This window comes from Anomalospiza imberbis, chromosome 30 (assembly GCF_031753505.1).
Source record: "Anomalospiza imberbis isolate Cuckoo-Finch-1a 21T00152 chromosome 30, ASM3175350v1, whole genome shotgun sequence".
NCBI lineage: Eukaryota > Metazoa > Chordata > Aves > Passeriformes > Viduidae > Anomalospiza > Anomalospiza imberbis.
The window spans coordinates 1,413,189-1,429,623 of NC_089710.1; the positions used below are offsets into that span (position 1 = coordinate 1,413,189).

General features: G+C 53.2%; 1 protein-coding gene across 1 annotated transcript; it reads left to right on the top strand.

The window, feature by feature from the left end:
- Positions 1–7,593: 7,593 nt before the first annotated feature.
- Positions 7,594–8,526, top strand: LOC137463864 (olfactory receptor 14I1-like). The gene has a single exon (XM_068175250.1). The coding sequence runs from the start codon at positions 7,594–7,596 to the stop codon at positions 8,524–8,526; it is 933 nt and encodes a 310-aa protein (XP_068031351.1).
- The last annotated feature ends 7,909 nt before the right edge of the window (positions 8,527–16,435 follow it).

Here is a 16,435-nt window from a genome sequence, read left to right on the forward strand (position 1 = left end):
GACACATCAGGGCTTTGTGGAACCATGAAGCCACTGTGACATTGCAAGGCCCCATGGAAGCACAGGGCCATTGTGACACTGCAGAAGCAAGGGGAACATTGTGACACTCCAGGGCCTCATGGAACCAAGGGGACCATTGTGACACTGTGGGGTCACACGAAACCAAGGGAACATGGAACAGGTGTGGCTGGCTGGGCTTCCTGGGGACCACCTGACAGGTCCAGCAGACCTTGGCATGTCGAAGGCTGCTTCTCACCTGCCCCTGAAGCACTGGGGCTCTGGGCTTTCCTTCCTATGGGAGAGAACTCTCCTTGTCCTCCAGGGACCCAGGGCCAAAACTGGGATTCCTCCTCCAAATTTCCTTATATGCAAGGATTGTTTTCAGATGAAATCTGCCAGGAGAAACAGGTCTTGCCACCCAGGGGCCACCTCTCATCTGCCTTTGAAACACTGGGACCATGTGCTTTTCTTTCTTATGGGAAAAAAACATCCCTCTCAACCAGGCACCCATGGCCAAAATTGGGGATCTGCCTCCAGAATTCCCTATATCCAAGGATAGCTCCCAGAAAAAAGCTGCCAGGGGGGACAAGTCTGTCTGGCCTTGGCTTCCTGAGGGCTGGCACTCATCTGCCTCTGAAACACTGGGGCTCTGTGCTTTCCTTCCTAATGAAAAGAACTCACCTTCCTGTCCAGGCGCCATGGCCAAAATTGAGATTCCACTTCCAAAATGCCCTGTGTCCAAGGATAGCCCCTAGAGGAAAGGTGCCAGGACAGACAGGTCTGGCTGGCTTGGCCTAAGGGTGGCCACCTTTTATCTTCTTCCAGAACACTTGGATTTTGTGCTTTTCTTTCCTATAGGAAAAAACCATCCATCCTGACCAGGCACCCATGGCCAAAACTGGGATTCCACCTCCAAAACTCTGTACATCCAAGGATTGCTCCCCAGTGAAAGCAGCCAGGACTTAAAGGTTTGGCTGCCCTTGGCCTCTTGGGAACTGCCTCTCACCTGCCTCAAAACACTGGGGCTCGAAGTTTTCCTTCCTATGGAAAAGAGCCGTCCTTCTTCTCAAGGTGTCCATGGTCGAAATTGAGATTCCTCCTCCAAATTCCATATATCCAAGGATCCCTTCGTGACAAAAGATGCCAGGACAAACAGGTCTGGCTGGCTTGGCCTCCCAGGAGCCACCTCTCTCCTCTTCTGCCTTTGAAACACTTGGGCTCTGTGCTTTCCTTCCTATGGAAAAGAACCATGTGGGGCCTGATGGAACCATGGAGGCCATTCTGACCCTTCAGGACCTCGTGTCACCAAGGGGGGCATTGTGACACCTCAGGGCCTCATGGAAGCAAGGGACCATTGGGACACTGTGGGGCCCCATGGAACCGAGGGAACATGGAACAGGTCTGGCTGGCTTGGCCTCCCAGGGGCCACCTGACAGGTCCGGCTGATGTTGGAATTCCAAGGGCTGCCTCTCATTAGCTCCTGGAGCACTGGGGCTCTGTGCTTTCCTTGCTAAGGAAAAGAACTGTCCCTCTTTTCAGTTGCCCATTGCTAAAATTGGTAAGCTCCTTAAAAAAATTCCTCCATGCAAAGGTATCTCTCAGAAAAAAACCTGCAAACTCTGGCTGGCCTTGGCCTCCAGTGGTCACCTCTTATCTGCCCCTGAAACAGAGGGGCTCTGTTCCTTCCTTCCTATGGATAAAAAACAGCCTTCTTGCCAAAGACCATGGCAAAATTTAGAATTTGGCCTCCCAAATTGTATATATTCAAGGATTGCTCCCAGACAAATTGGCCAGGACAGACAGGTCAGGCTGGCTCTATGCTCTGGTTATTTTCTTAGACTATAAGCTGAATGTTTTCACTTGAATACCCCCTGGAGAGGGCCCAGAGATCTCCCAAGTTGGGATTTTGAGGCCTTGGGCACATGACCACTACATATGGACAAAGGAGCTCTGTGCTCTGTGCTGTTGTGGTGGTTTTGCATCACGGAAGTGATGTCCTGAGAGAAGCTGCTAGCAGTTTCCTCTGTGTCTGACAAAAAAACAATCAGTAATTAGCTTTGAGAGCTGACAATCTGTTAAACCACTAAGGAAACTGCACACGCCTCTGTGAAGACACAAGTTAAAGATGGAGAAGCCTGGCTGGGTCTGTTTCCCTTCTGGCCAGCAAAGAGGTGACCAGGCCGGCCCAGCCCCGTCTCAGCCAGGCCAGGCCGGGCGGCTCCTGCCGTGGGGCCGGGCCCCTTCCCAGGGAGCCGCCAGGCCCCATCGGCTGCCGGGCAGGGCAGGGGAGGCCGTGGGGCCGAGGCTGGGCCGGGCCGTGGCTGCGGTTGCTGACATCTGGCCGCTACCGAGCCCTGCCCCGCCGCCAGCCCGGGCCCAGCCAGGATCCGCCGGGCCCCAGGAGCAGCCCCGGGCCGGGCCGGCTCGGCCAAGGTTCTGCCGCCCTTGGGGTTCGCCCGCAACCAGCGGGCAGGGGAGGAGAAGCCATGGGCCCCGGCCGTGCTGCTGCTGTGCTCTGGCCTGGCTGCTGAGATCCTGGCCCTGCCCCAGCGCGGCCCAGCCTGACACAGCCCCAGCGCAGCCGCTGCAGAAACCTCCATGGTAAAACAGCTCCGGCCGCAAGTACCGAGCCCGGCCGGGGTCACGGAGCCATCTGCAGGCCCCGGCTGAGATATTGACTCTTCCAGTGCTTCCATCCTCCCTTGAGTGAGAGAAAAGGACAAAGTGCAGGCACACACAGGAGCAACATGAAGACACCGAGATCAGTGAAGAGGAAGTTGAGTCCCAGATGGGAGGGATGAGGAGATGCCTTGATCTTGGGGCTCAAATCCTCTGGTAACACTATGGAGAAGGATGTAATTGATACATCAGACTCTCTTTTTCTCTGTAATACATTGAAAAGAATGGGCAGATGATTTGTTCAGCAAAGGCCTCCATGCTAAAGTGAGCAAATGTGTCAGTAGCTGTGATCCCATGAGAAGTTTGAACAATGAAAGACAGCAGAGTGATGAGACCCTATGCCCCCAGGGAGAGAAGAAGAAGACCTCTGTTTCCAGAGATGAAGATGATTTCAGAAATAGATGAAGAGAACCTTTGCTCTTAAACAGCTCATCTGTAAACTAATACCCCATAAGTTGGCATGGCCCATAAACACAGCTGTGGGAAAGGCTGTGAAAAAATGGGAGGGACTTCACCATTGCAGGCAGCTGCTATTCATGGAAATGAAAAGCCATGAAATAACTTTTGTCTTGTGGAGAAGTCTCCATAACATTTACAAGAGGAACTTCTCTCCCTAAGTGAGCTGAAGAAAGACTATTCTAGAGGTGGAAAGCTGACTGAAAATTTTAGGTTTTGTCTCTTTACAAAATTGTCAGGTTGTATGGAGAGAGGAAATGTTCTGAAAGTTTTTTTCTGATTCTTATTACTCTTTATTTTAGTGACTATTAATAAACTTTTCTTTGTACCCTATTAAAGTTTTGAGCCCACTTTGCCTTTCTCATAATCTTGGTAATTAGCCAATCTCAAATTGGCGAACCAAAACCAATACAGAAACTTCCCGATGAACTGCCTCAGACAAGAAAAAAATCAAGGCAGAGTCATGTTTTTTCCGGATTTGTTTGATCCTCATGAGCCCTGTGGTGCATTTGGAGCTGAGCCCTGGAACCTCAGGGCGCGAGAGGAGATTGCACAAATCTTTCCAGGAGTCAAAGTCAGAAGAAAACCAGAATGTGTCTCAAAGCATTCATGGGTCCCACTGAGGCCCATCCCCAACACAGGCTCCTCATGGACTCCTGGGAGGAGAGAACTGGAGGAAAGGATGGCACAAAAACTTCTCAGAAACTCAAATTGCACAAAAACCTCTCAGTGTGGAAAGGAAAACCCAAAGTACCTTAAAAAAGTTGAGTATCTCAAAGCATCAATGAGCCGAACTGAGTGTCAGTGCAAAGCTCTCAAGGGACTCGTTAAAGCAGAAAATTGGGGCCATGATTGCACAAACCTCTCACAGAGTCTGGATCAAAAGGGAAACACCAAGTACCTGAAAAGAACTGAAGTACCTTGAAGCATTAATGAGCCCCACTGAGTGTTGTTCCTGACAAAGCCTCTCCAGGGACTAATTACAGCAGATAATTGAAGGCCATGACTGCACAAAGCTCTCAGAGACTCCAAGGCAAAAGCCAAAGCCAAAGTGCTTTGAAAAACCTGCAGTCCCTGGGAGCATGAAGGAGCCCCCAGGGCCATTCCTGAGCAAGGCTCCCCAGGGACTCCTTCCAGCAGATCCTTGAGGCCACTGGGATGTGGGCTAGGGGGGGATGCTGAGGGAAGGACAAGGGGCTGACAGTGCCCAGCCTGGCTGGGGCTGTGCCAGGAGGCCCCAGTGCCTCAGGACAAGGTGTCTCCTGACAGCCCTTGGTGGCACAGACCCTGCTGTGCCCCAGGGCACCAGGACTTGGCTTCTCTTTGTCCCCACCTGTCATCAGTGCCTCCAGTTCTCTGCCTGGGGCCTGGGGACACTTTCTCAGTCGTGTCCCTCAGTGGGACCCATTAAAAGTCAGAGAAACTTTGGAGTTGGATTCTGACTTGGAGTTCTGGAGAGGTTTCTGCAGCTCCCTCTCAGGGCCTGATGTTCAGGGCCTGAGCACAAAGCCCCAGAGGGTCATTAAAGTCCTTGTGCTGTGTCTGTGCTGCTGAGCTGGGCTGGGCTCCTGGCACATAGGGTGATCCTGGCAACCAAGGAGAGCTTCAAAAGCACATTTCTCTGGATGAGCAGCTCTTCTCCCAGCCCAGCAGGGCTGGGGCACTGCCTGCAGCCAGCCCAGGCACAGCACAGAGGCACAGAGAGCTTCCATCAGTCAGGGCTGGGAAGGTGCTGAGAAGTGCCTGGGGCAGAATCACTGGCAGCCCTTGGCACCGGAACCTCTGGCTGCAGGACAATGCAGCTGCAGCTCCTGGAGTGATCTCCTACAGCTGGAACATCCCAATGCCCACAGACCCTGTGAGTACATTCTCTGATCATCTCTTGTGCAGAGCAGCCAGGGGTGCCCAGGGCTGTCCTGCAGAGCAGGGTCCTGCAGCCCAGGGCGCTGTGCTGGGCCAGAGACTCTGCTGCCTGCCAGGGACAGCTCTCAGCCAGCCCGGGGAGCTGCTCCCAGCACTGGAGAGAAGCTGTGGGGGGAAGGAGCCACCCTGAGCAGGGCAGGTGCTGCTGCTGAGAGCTGCTGGCTGGGGCAGGGCTGCTCCCAGCTCCAGACCAGCCTGGGCACAGCTCTGGAGGACACTTCCCATAGAAGGTAAACCTGGGATTGCTGTAAAGCTCAGGAGCTTTCCTGAGAGTGTTTTCAATTTCCTGCTTGGAGAAGGATGAGACAAAAAGATTTTTCCTTTTATACATTTTTAATATATTTGTAGGTCTGTAAATTACTATTAAATAGTTATAAAATTATAATCCTTACTCTATTAAACACTTAATTGGCTCTATTAAAGTTCTATTATATACTTCTATAACTGCGATCCTTAATTAACTTTAGTACATTTCCTAATCTTTTTCTTAGATTTTAGAACAATAAGCTGACCTTCTAAACACAGTCCTGTATTTCTGTATAGTCTTATTATCAGGAAGAGGACCTAGAAGAAGAACATTTTGGTTTTTGAATGTGCGCAGTGATAACAAAAACTGGGGCATAGAAGTCCTTAGACATACTCCAATGGGTTGAGCCAGGGGTGTGTAACTGGGGCAACTGAATCTCCTATTGGATGTTCCTGTTAAATATCCTAATTAATCAACCTTAATGAATTGTTGAAATCAGGGACTGGGTTTGCCCCATCCGCACTGGGACACCTGGAAGGTTCCAATAAAGGTCTGGTTTTTACTTTATTGGTCTAACACTATTACAAGGATTTTTTTTTTTTTTTCCTCTTTTGATTATAGACAACAGGGGGATGAGAGAAGCAGAACAGGAATTGTAATCCCAGAATGACAGAACATTCTGAGTTGAAAGGGACACACAGGATCATCAAAGGAATGTTTGAACATTTACAGAGACTCCAGAACTGTGACTTTGGGTGGTCAGTCTCTCTGCTGGCAGCCTCCCAAAGGGCCTTCAGCCACTCCTCAGCCCTGGACAGCAGCAGCATCACCTTTGCAGGGCCCAGCAGGGCTCTCCTGAGCTGCCCTCGCCCAGCCGCACACAGACCCTGCCCCAGCCAGGGCCCTGCACACAGGCAGGTTTCTGTAGGGCCGGGCCGAGGGCACCCAGGGTGGGATGGGCTCTGTGAGCGCTGGCAGGGACAAGGCACCTCTCAGGAGGGAATGTCCAGGCCCAGGGAGATGCTCAGGGAAGCAGAGGGGGCTGAACAGAGCAGTGCTGGGGCAGGAGGGCACTGTTGGTGTGTGGGAGGTGCCGGGCACAGCTGGGCACGGGAACACTGTCCTGAGTGCCAGGCTGTCTCTGCCTTGCCCTCTCAGGCACAGCACCACAACATCTTCTCCTGTTTCTGCACTCCCCTGATATTGTCAGTGTTTTCTGGTGCTCTCAGGGAGGCTCTGGCCTTTGCAGCAGCTGAGTCAGGCACTGCCCTTGGCATTCCTGCCAGGCAGGGCTGTCCATGGGAATGGGGTGTCCAAGCTTCCCTGGGACCTGTGGGGCTGTGGGCAAAGCAGTCCATGGGAAAGGGGAATGAGCTGAGCCCCTCCCTGAGATCCCATCATGGGCACAGCCGGGGATCTCCTTGCTGTGCCCTTCCCAGCTCTGAGCTGCCCTCCTGGGTGCAGAGCTGTGCCAGAGCCTCTGGGAGTTCCCTGAATGTCCCACGGGGAAGTGCAGAGATGCCACAGCTGAGGAAATGCTGCTGGGTTGGCCAAGGGAACCGTGAGTGTCCTTGGCACAAGGGGGTGCTGAGAGCTTGCCCAGAGACCTTTGGAGAGGGTGAGACATTCAGGGATCCCTCTGCTCTGGGCAGGGTCTGGATTATCCCAGGGTGACCCGGGAGTGTGATTGTGCTCTGATTGCAGCCAAAGGTGCAAAGCCAGGGCAGTTGGGAACAAGCCCATCCAGCCCCTCACCTGCCCTCAGCCACAGGGAATCCTTTGCCTCTCACATTTCTCAGTGGCAAACTGAGTGTAGCAGGACTGCTGGGGATTTCTGACCTCAGAGAGCCAGGAATGATGTGTGGGTAGGAAAACAATTTCTAAAACAAACTTGTGCCATCTATTTCCTTAAGAAATAGAGTGAAATTCCTTTACAAGTGTGAGTGCAGATGCTACCAACCCATTCAGCATTAGGAGTGATTCCATTGACAAATCTTGAATATCTGGCCTTGTCCCTCTGCCACATGGCCACAAACCCAGGGCAGCGGGACAGGGATGGCTCCGCGAGAGCTCCCACGCACAGCCCTGGCTGCTCCTGGCACACTCAGCCAGCACAACTGGAGCTCAGGCAGGGACCTGGGGGAAGGTTTTCCCAGGGCAAGAACAAAGGTGGGTGTCTCCCCGTGGAAAAGGCTACAGGGAATGGCCCAGTTTTGGCTCCAAGCAGCCTCTCCTGACTCGTCACTGTCCTTTCTCCATGAACAGGTCCCCACGTGCAGCCACAGCCAATGTCCAACAGCAGCTCCATCAGCCACTTCCTCCTGCTGGCACTGGCAGACACGCGGCAGCTGCAGCTCCTGCACTTCTGCCTCTTCCTGGGCATCTCCCTGGCTGCCCTCCTGGGCAACGGCCTCATCATCAGCGCCGTAGCCTGCGGCCACCACCTGCACACGCCCATGTTCTTCTTCCTGCTCAACCTGGCCCTCAGCGACCTGGGCTCCATCTGCACCACTGTCCCCAAAGCCATGCACAATTCCCTCTGGGACACCACCACCATCTCCTACACAGGATGTGCTGCTCAGCTCTTTTTCTTTGTGTTCTTCATCTCAGCAGAGCTTGCCCTCCTGACCGTCATGTGCTACGACCGCTACGTGTCCATCTGCAAACCCCTGCACTACGGGACCCTCCTGGGCAGTAGAGCTTGTGCCCACATGGCAGCAGCTGCCTGGGCCAGTGGCTTTCTCAATGCTCTGCTGCACACGGCCAATACATTTTCCCTGCCCCTGTGCCATGGCAATGCCCTGGGCCAGTTCTTCTGTGAAATCCCACACATCCTCAAGCTCTCCTGCTCCAAATCCCACCACAGGAAATTTGGGCTCGTTGCAGTTAGTGTCTGTTTGGCATTTGGTTGTTTTGTGTTCATGGTTTTCTCCTATGTGCAGATCTTCAGGGCCGTGCTGAGGATCCCCTCTGAGCAGGGACGGCACAAAGCCTTTTCCACCTGCCTCCCTCACCTGGCTGTGCTCTCCCTGTTTATCAGCACTGGGGCATTTTCCTACCTGAAGCCCCCCTCCATCTCCTCGCCATCCCTGGATCTGTCAGTGTCTGTTCTGTACTCAGTGGTGCCTCCAGCCCTGAACCCCCTCATCTACAGCCTGAGGAACCAGGAGCTCAAGGCTGCAGTGTGGAGACTGATGACTGGATGCTTTCAGGAACATTAAATGCTGGCCAATTTCTGCAAATAATTGTAATAAAAGTCATCTTTGATACATCGTGTTGGTTTTGTTTTGGAGGTCCTTTTTCTTTGTTTTGTTTTTTAAATATTGTCCACAAATAAATGTCACTGTTTCTGCCATTTCTCATTTTGTTTCTCTCCACCTTCCCTGTGGCTACAGACTGTGTCAATGAGGGGCTGCCCTCTTGGTGGCTTTAAAGGAACTCAAGGATCTCCCAGCAGAGTTTTCGGCAGAGATGCCCTTTTGTTGCCTTCTCTGGAGCTGCAGCAGCAATGTCTGTGTGCAGAGCTGGGGCAGATCAGTACTGGCACAGCAGCTGTGCCCAGCAGCAGCAGCACTTGGTGTTGCCAGTGCTGCTCCCGTGGCCCTGCCCCGCTGCCCTGGTGGCCCTGGTGTTGCTGCAGGGCCTGAGTGCTCTCGGGGCCGGGCACAGTGCTGGGGGGTGGCAGTGCCGGGGCTGCAGCAGGGACAGCCCATGGGCACTGCTGGGGCAGCGCTGACGCCTCAGGCCAGGGCTGGGGGGCTCCAGGCTCCTTGCCCAGGCTCTCTCAAGAACACAGCCAGGCCAGTGCTCAGCACAGAAAACCCCCGTGAGCAGCCCCAGGCTGGCCGTGGGCAGGCTGGGGGCAAACAGCATGGCTGGTGCTCTGCAAGGGCCCTGGGGGAGACGGGAAGGAGCAGCAGAGCAGGGGCTGATCCATCCCCAGTGCGCTGGACAGCCCAGGGCAGCGTCCAAGAGCGTCCTGATGGAGCTGCCAACAACATCCCCCCTCTGCAGCCCTGGCCTCTCCCCCAGCTCACACAGGTGCCGCATCCTTGCAGGCACAGCCACGGCAGCACTGGCTCAGGAGCCCCTGTTTGCATTGCACACAGCAGGCGGGAGCACCCCCATGCTGCTGCTGTGGGGACATGAACCTGAGGGAGCACAAATGCCATCAGCCCCGGGGGCCAGGAAAGGCTGGGGAACACCAGGGAAACCACTCAGCTTTGTCCTGGCCTCTGCAGTCAGCCAGAAAGTTTGTTCCCATCAGCTGGGAGTTTCCTGTCCCACTGCAGACGCTGTTGCTCAGAGCCAGGGCTGCCTGGCAGCCACCCCCAAACTGCCCTGAGCACTTCCTTGGCTTCACCTTTGCTTTCTTTACTCTTCCTGATACAAATTTCTTCCCATTGCCCACCCCTGTTCCCTCCCCTGCAAACAGCCCATCCCTGTTTGCCCTTTCCTCTCTGGCCCCACTCCCCATTCCAGTTCCTGACTTGGCACCATGGGAACGGCCGCTGGGGAGCAGGATCATCCCACAAGTGCTGCAGGAATTGTCTGCAGGCTCCTGCAGTGCCTCGTGCTGCTCCCTTGCCAGAGGCAGCCCAGGTCAGGGGGGCACATCTGGGCTGCTGTGTCTGGCTGTGGGGCTGCCTGTTCTGGGCAGTGAGGAGGGGCTGCAGAGGCTCTGCAGGACTGACAGGATGGGCTTTGGGGCTGTGAGGAGAAGCTGAGGGACCTGGGCTGCTGGAGCTTCTGAAGAGGAGGCCCAGGGCTCCTTCTGCAACTGCTCCCAGGGTGGTTTCAGAGAATCCCAGAATCAGCAAGGCTGGAAAAGACCTTGGAGATCATCAAGTCCAAACTTTTCCCTGACACTGCCTTGTCTCCCGTGAGCCTCCCCTTCTCCAGGATAAACAACCCAAGCTCCCTCAGCCGCTCCTCACAGAACTTGTGTTCCAGACCCCTCACCAGCCTTGTTGCCCTTCTCTGGACACGCTCCAGCCCCTCCATGTCCTTCCTAAATTGGGGGCCCAGAACTGGACACAGCACTCGAGGTGCTGCCCAACCAGTGCTGAGCACAGGGGAAGAATCCCTGCCCTGCTCCTGCTGGCCACACCATTCCTGATCCAGGCCAGGAGCCATTGGCCTTCTTGGCCACCTGGGCACACTGCTGGCTCATGTCCAGCCTGCTGTCCATCAGTCCCTGCAGGTCCCTTTCTGCCTGGCTGCTGTCCAGCCACTCTGTCCCCAGCCTGTAGCTCTGCAGGGGTTGTTGTGGCCAAAGTGCAGGACCTGGCACTTGGACTTGTTAAACCTCAGCTTGCTGGATTTGGTTCCTGGATCCAGCCTGTCCCGGGCCCTCTGCAGAGACCTCCTGCCTTGCAGCAGATCAACACCCCCAGACAACTTGGTGTCACCACGGTTCCATGAGGCCCCAGAGTGTCCCAATGGTGTCCATGATTCCATGAGGCCTCCCAGTGTCACAATGTCCCTCTGGTGTCACAAAGTCCCTTGGATCCTTGGGCTCTGCAGTGTCACAATGGCACCGTGGTGCCCCAGGGCCCTGCAGTGTCACAATGGATCCTTGGTTCCATGAGGTCTGGCAGGGCAGCAATGCTCTCCTTGGTTCCCGCTGTCTCCCACACCTCCCACTGTCAGGCTATAGAAGGACACCTGGCCGATGAATGGGAGTGGGAGTGGGTACCTATTCGAGGAGGTAATAATAAAAATCCCTCCCAACCCCCTCTCCCAAGCCAGGTGCCACTTCAGATTCGGTATGATCCCCTGGATCTGGAGAGTCAGCCAGATGGTTTAGAAGAAAATTATCTGCCCAGTGAGCCTCCCAATTATGATTCATCTGTGAGAGAGATCAGCACCTCTAACATCAAAAAGGAAAGAAGGGTAATCGTGGTGGGTGAGTCCCTCCTGAGGGGAACAGAGGGCCCCATATGTCGACCAGAGCCACCCCACAGAGAGGTCTGCTGCCTCCCTGGGGCCCGGGTACGGGATATCACTGACACACTGCCTGGGCTGATTCAGCCCTCTGATTATTGCCCACTGCTGATACCCCAGGCTGGCAGTGATGAGATTGAAAACAGGAGTGTCAGGGCAATTAAAAGGGACTTTAGGGCATTGGGTCAGGTGGTTAATAGGACAGGGGCACAGACAGTCTTTTCCTCAGTCCCTTTGGAGTCTGAGAAAAACGCTGAAAGCAATAGGAGAGCTCACATTATCAACGAGTGGCTCAAGGGTTGGTGTCATCGTCAAAATTTGGGATTCTTTAATCATGGGGCAACTTTTACAGCACCGGATCTGCTTGGACCAGACAGGCTCCATCTTTCTGTGAAGGGCAGAGGAATTTTAGCTCATGAACTGTCAGAACTTGAGAGGACTTTAAACTAGGTCTGAAGGGAGAGGGAGATGCAGCTGGTTTGTCTGGAAGCAGGCTCGTGGGTGGTAAGCCTGAGTTAGGGGTGAAATCAGCAGCCCAGCTGAGGTGGGCTCAATAAAGGCCATCCAGGAAATACTTAGAGCTGCAATTTTTAGTTGCAGCTGGTGGTTGAGCCCACCAGGGGAGGGACTATGTTGGATCTGTTGTTTGTAAAAAGAGATGAGCTGGTGGGAGATGTGGTGGTTGGAGGTCACTTGGGGCAATGTGATCATGAAATTATAGAATTCTCAATATTTGGTGAAATGAGGAAGAACACCAATAAAACTCTTACACTGGAATTCTGGAGGGCAGACTTTGGCCTACTTAGGAGACTTATTCAGAGAGTTCCTGGGGAAGCAGCCCTTGAAAACAAAGGACTTCAGGAAAGGGGCATGCTTCAAAACAGAGATCTCGAGGGCGCAGGAACAGACTTTCCCTGTGTGCCAAAAGACGAGTCGACTAAGCAAACATCTAGCCTGGATGGGCAAGGAGGTTTTGAAGGAACTTAGGAATAAAAAGAGGATGTATCATCTTTGGAAGGAGGGTCAGGTCTCTCAGGAAGTATTTAAGGGCCTTGCTAGGGGATGAAGGGAAGAAATTAGGGAGGCCAAAGCTCAGTTTGAACTTAAATTGCAGCTTCTGTAAAGGATAATAAAAATATTTTTATAAATATATCAATGGTAAAAGGAAGGGTAAGACCAACCATTTTTCTTTATTAGATGTGGAAGGGAATTTAATAACTGCAGATCAGGAGAAGGCAGAAGTGCTTAATGCCATTTTTGCCTCAGTTTTTAGTGGGAAAATGATTTGCCTTCAGGACAACTGTCGTCCTGGGCTGGTAGATGGTGTCAGGGAGCAGAGTGGACCACTGTTATCCAAGAGGAGGCCATCAGAGAACTGCTGAGCTGCTTGGATGTTCATAAATCTATGGGACCTGATAGGGTCCACCCCAGGGTGACAGGGAGCCGTCAGATGAGCTTGTGAAGCCGCTCTCCACAATTTACCAGCAGTCCTGGCTCACTGGTGAGGTCCCAGATGACTGGAAGCTGCCCAATGTGATGCCCATTCACAGCAAGGGTGGCAAGGAGGATCCTGGTAATTCCAGCCCAGTCAGCCTGACCTCAGTACCTGTTAAGGTCATGGAACAGTTTACAATGAGTGCCATCACACAGCACTTCCAGGATGGCCAGGGTGTCAGACCCAGCCAGCAGGGGTTTAGGAGGGCTAGGTCGTGTTTGACCAACCTGGTCTCCTTCTATGACCAGGTGACCCTCCTGGTGGATGCAGGAAAGGCTGTGGATGTGTCTATTTGGACTCCAGCAAGGCCTTTGGCACTGTCTCCCACAGCACACTCCTGGAAAAGCTGCAGCCCACGGCTGGGACAGGAGCACTCTGTGCTGGGTTCAGAACTGGCTGGATGGCTGGCCCAGAGAGTGGTGGTGAGCGGTGCTGCATCCAGCTGGGGACAGTCACCAGTGCTGTCCCTCAGGGCTCTGTGCTGGGCCAGCTCTGTTCAATATTTTTATTGACCACATGGATGAGGGGATTGAGTCCTTCATTAGTAAATCTGCAGATGGCACTAAGCTGGGAACGTGTGTCCATCTGTTGGAAGGTAGGAGGGCTCTGCAGGGACACCTGGAACCACTGGATAGATGGCAGAGTTCAATAAGTTTAAATTTAATAAATCCATGTGCCAAGTCCTGCATTTTGGCCACAATAACCCCCTGCACAGCTCTAGGCTGGGGACGGCATGGTGAGGACGGCTGGACAGTGCCCAGGCAGAAAGGCACCTGGGGGTACTGGTCGACAGCAGGCTGGACATGAGCCAGCAGTGTGCCCAGGTGGCCAAGAAGGCCAATGGCTCCTGGCCTGGATCAGGAATGGTGTGGCCAGCAGGAGCAGGGCAGTGATTCTTCCCCTGTACTTGGCACTGATGTACTTGGCATTCTTCCTCTGTACTGGAACCGTTCCTCGAGTGCTGTGTCCAGTTCTGGGCCCCCCAATTTAGGAGGGACATGGAGGGGCTGGAGCATGTCCAGAGAAGGGCAACAAGGCTGGTGAGGGGTCTGGAACACAAGTCCTGTGAGGAATGACTGAGGGAGATGGGGTTGTTTATCCTGGAGAAGACTCAGAGGTGACCTTATCACTCTCTGCACTCCCTGCAAGGTGGTTGCAGTCAGGTGGGGGTCGGTCTCTTTCTCCTCACAACAACTGACAGAACAAGAGGACACAGATTTAGGCTGCACCAAGGGAAATTCTGTGGGATATTAGGAACAAAGTTTTTGATGGAAACGGTGATGAAGAACTGGAACTGTCTGTCAGGGAGGTGGTGGAGTCACCATCCTGGGATGTGTTTAAAAAAAGACTGGATGTGTCACTCAGTGCCATGGTTTAGCTGAGGTGGTGTTAGGGCATGGGCTGGACTTGATGATCTTAAAGGTCTCTTCCAACCCAGCAATTCTGTGATTCTGTGATTGTGTGACATCACAGACCAGGTTGTGACATCATATAGTTGGCTGTGACATCACTGGTGTGTTGTGTGACATCACAGAGCAGGCTGTGACATCAGAGCATGCCTGTATGACATCACAGAGCAGAGCAAGCTGTGAGGTCAAAGAGTGTGCTGTCACATTTTAGGGCGGCTGTGTTCCATCACTGAAGGTGTTGTGACATCACAGGGTGGGTCTGTGAGCCCACAGAGGTGCTGTGTGACATGTTAAGTGAGTTCTGCCATCACAGAGCAGGCTGTGACATCACAGAGGAGGTTGTGATGTCACAAAGTCGGCTGTGACATTACAGCAGTGTCTGCCAGTCCCTGGCACAGCACAGGCAATGCTCCACAGCCACCTCTGGAGCCCCCAGCCCAGCTCCTGAGTGACCAAATGACCCCAAGTCCCACCTGGGGGAAGGGCCCAGGAACACCAAGGGGTATTTAAGGCTGAGCACAAGGCAAGCACACATCTTGACCCTACCTCCTCTTGGAATTTCTGTCCCAACAGTGCTGGAATCCAGGAGTTGGTAGCTCTGTGTATGCTTCTCTAAATCTTATTTTTCTCTCCTTCTGTGTCTACTTCTTCTATTTCTGTCCTCTTGCAAATGTTGATTAACTTAAAATTAAAGGGCTTAGAGTTTGTGAAGTCAAATGGACTAAGTTAATACTTTGAGAATTGTTTTTTGCAGATTAAATGTTGTATAAGAACTTTTGCCACAGTTTCTCTGATTTTCAAAAGTTCCCAATAAAGGCTGTTTTGTTGTTTTGAGCTTCTAAGAATCTCTTGTTGGTATTTCTCCAGTGCATCCAACTCAGAGGACACAAACAATTGTAATTCCTCTGAAATGTCTCCTTGAGAGTTGTTTGGGGGGTGGGAGTCAGGGCTTGTGTGTCCTGCTTGGCACAGCCCAGGCAGGGCTTTCACAGCCACATTCCAGGAGCCAGGAGCCATTGGCCTTCTTGTCCACCTGGGCACACTGCTGGCTCATGTCCAGCCTGCTGTCCATCAGTCCCTGCAGGTCCCTTTCTGCCTGGCTGCTGTCCAGCCACTCTGTCCCCAGCCTGTAGCGCTGCAGGGGTTGTTGTGGCCAAAGTGCAGGACCCAGCACTTGGACTTGTTAAACCTCACCTTGTTGGATCTGGCCCCTGGATCCAGCCTGTCCAGGTCCCTGTGCAGAGCCCTCCTGCCTTTCAGCAGATCAACACCCCCAGCCAACTTGGTGTCACCACGGTTCCATGAGGCCCCAGAGTGTCCCAATGGTGTCCATGATTCCATGAGGCCTCCCAGTGTCACAATGTCCCTCTGGTGTCACAAAGTCCCTTGGATCCTTGGGCTCTGCAGTGTCACAATGGCACCGTGGTGCCCCAGGGCCCGGCAGTGTCACAATGGATCCTTGGTTCCATGAGGTCTGGCAGTGCAGCAATGCTCTCCTTGGTTCCCGCTGTCTCCCACACCTCCCACTGTCAGGCTATAGAATGACACCTGGCTGATGAAGCGGAGTGGGAGTGGGTACCTACTCGAGGAGGTAATAATAAAAATCCCTCCCAACCCCCTCTCCCAAGCCAGGTGCTGCTTCAGATTCGGTATGATCCCCTGGATCTGGAGAGTCAGCCAGATGGTTTAGAAGAAAATTATCTGCCCAGTGAACCTCCCAGTTATGATTCATCTGTGAGACAGATCAGCACCTCTAACATCAAAAAGGAAAGAAGGGTAATTGTGGTGGGTGAGTCCCTCCTGAGGGGAACAGAGGGCCCCATATGTCGACCAGAGCCACCCCACAGAGAGGTCTGCTGCCTCCCTGGGGCCCGGGTACGGGATATCACTGACACACTGCCTGGGCTGATTCAGCCCTCTGATTATTACCCACTGCTGATACCCCAGGCTGGCAGTGATGAGATTGAAAACAGGAGTGTCAGGGCAATTAAAAGGGACTTTAGGGCATTGGGTCAGGTGGTTAATAGGACAGGGGCACAGACAGTCTTTTCCTCAGTCCCTTTGGAGTCGGAGAAAAATGGTGAAAGCAATAGGAGAGCTCACATTATCAACGAGTGGCTCAAGGGTTGGTGTCATCGTCAAAATTTGGGATTCTTTAATCATGGGGCAACTTTTACAGTACCTGCCCTGCTTGGACCATATGGGCTCCATCTTTCTGTGAAGGGCAGAGGAATTTTAGCTCATGAACTGGCAGAACTTGTTGAGAGGGCTTTAAACTAG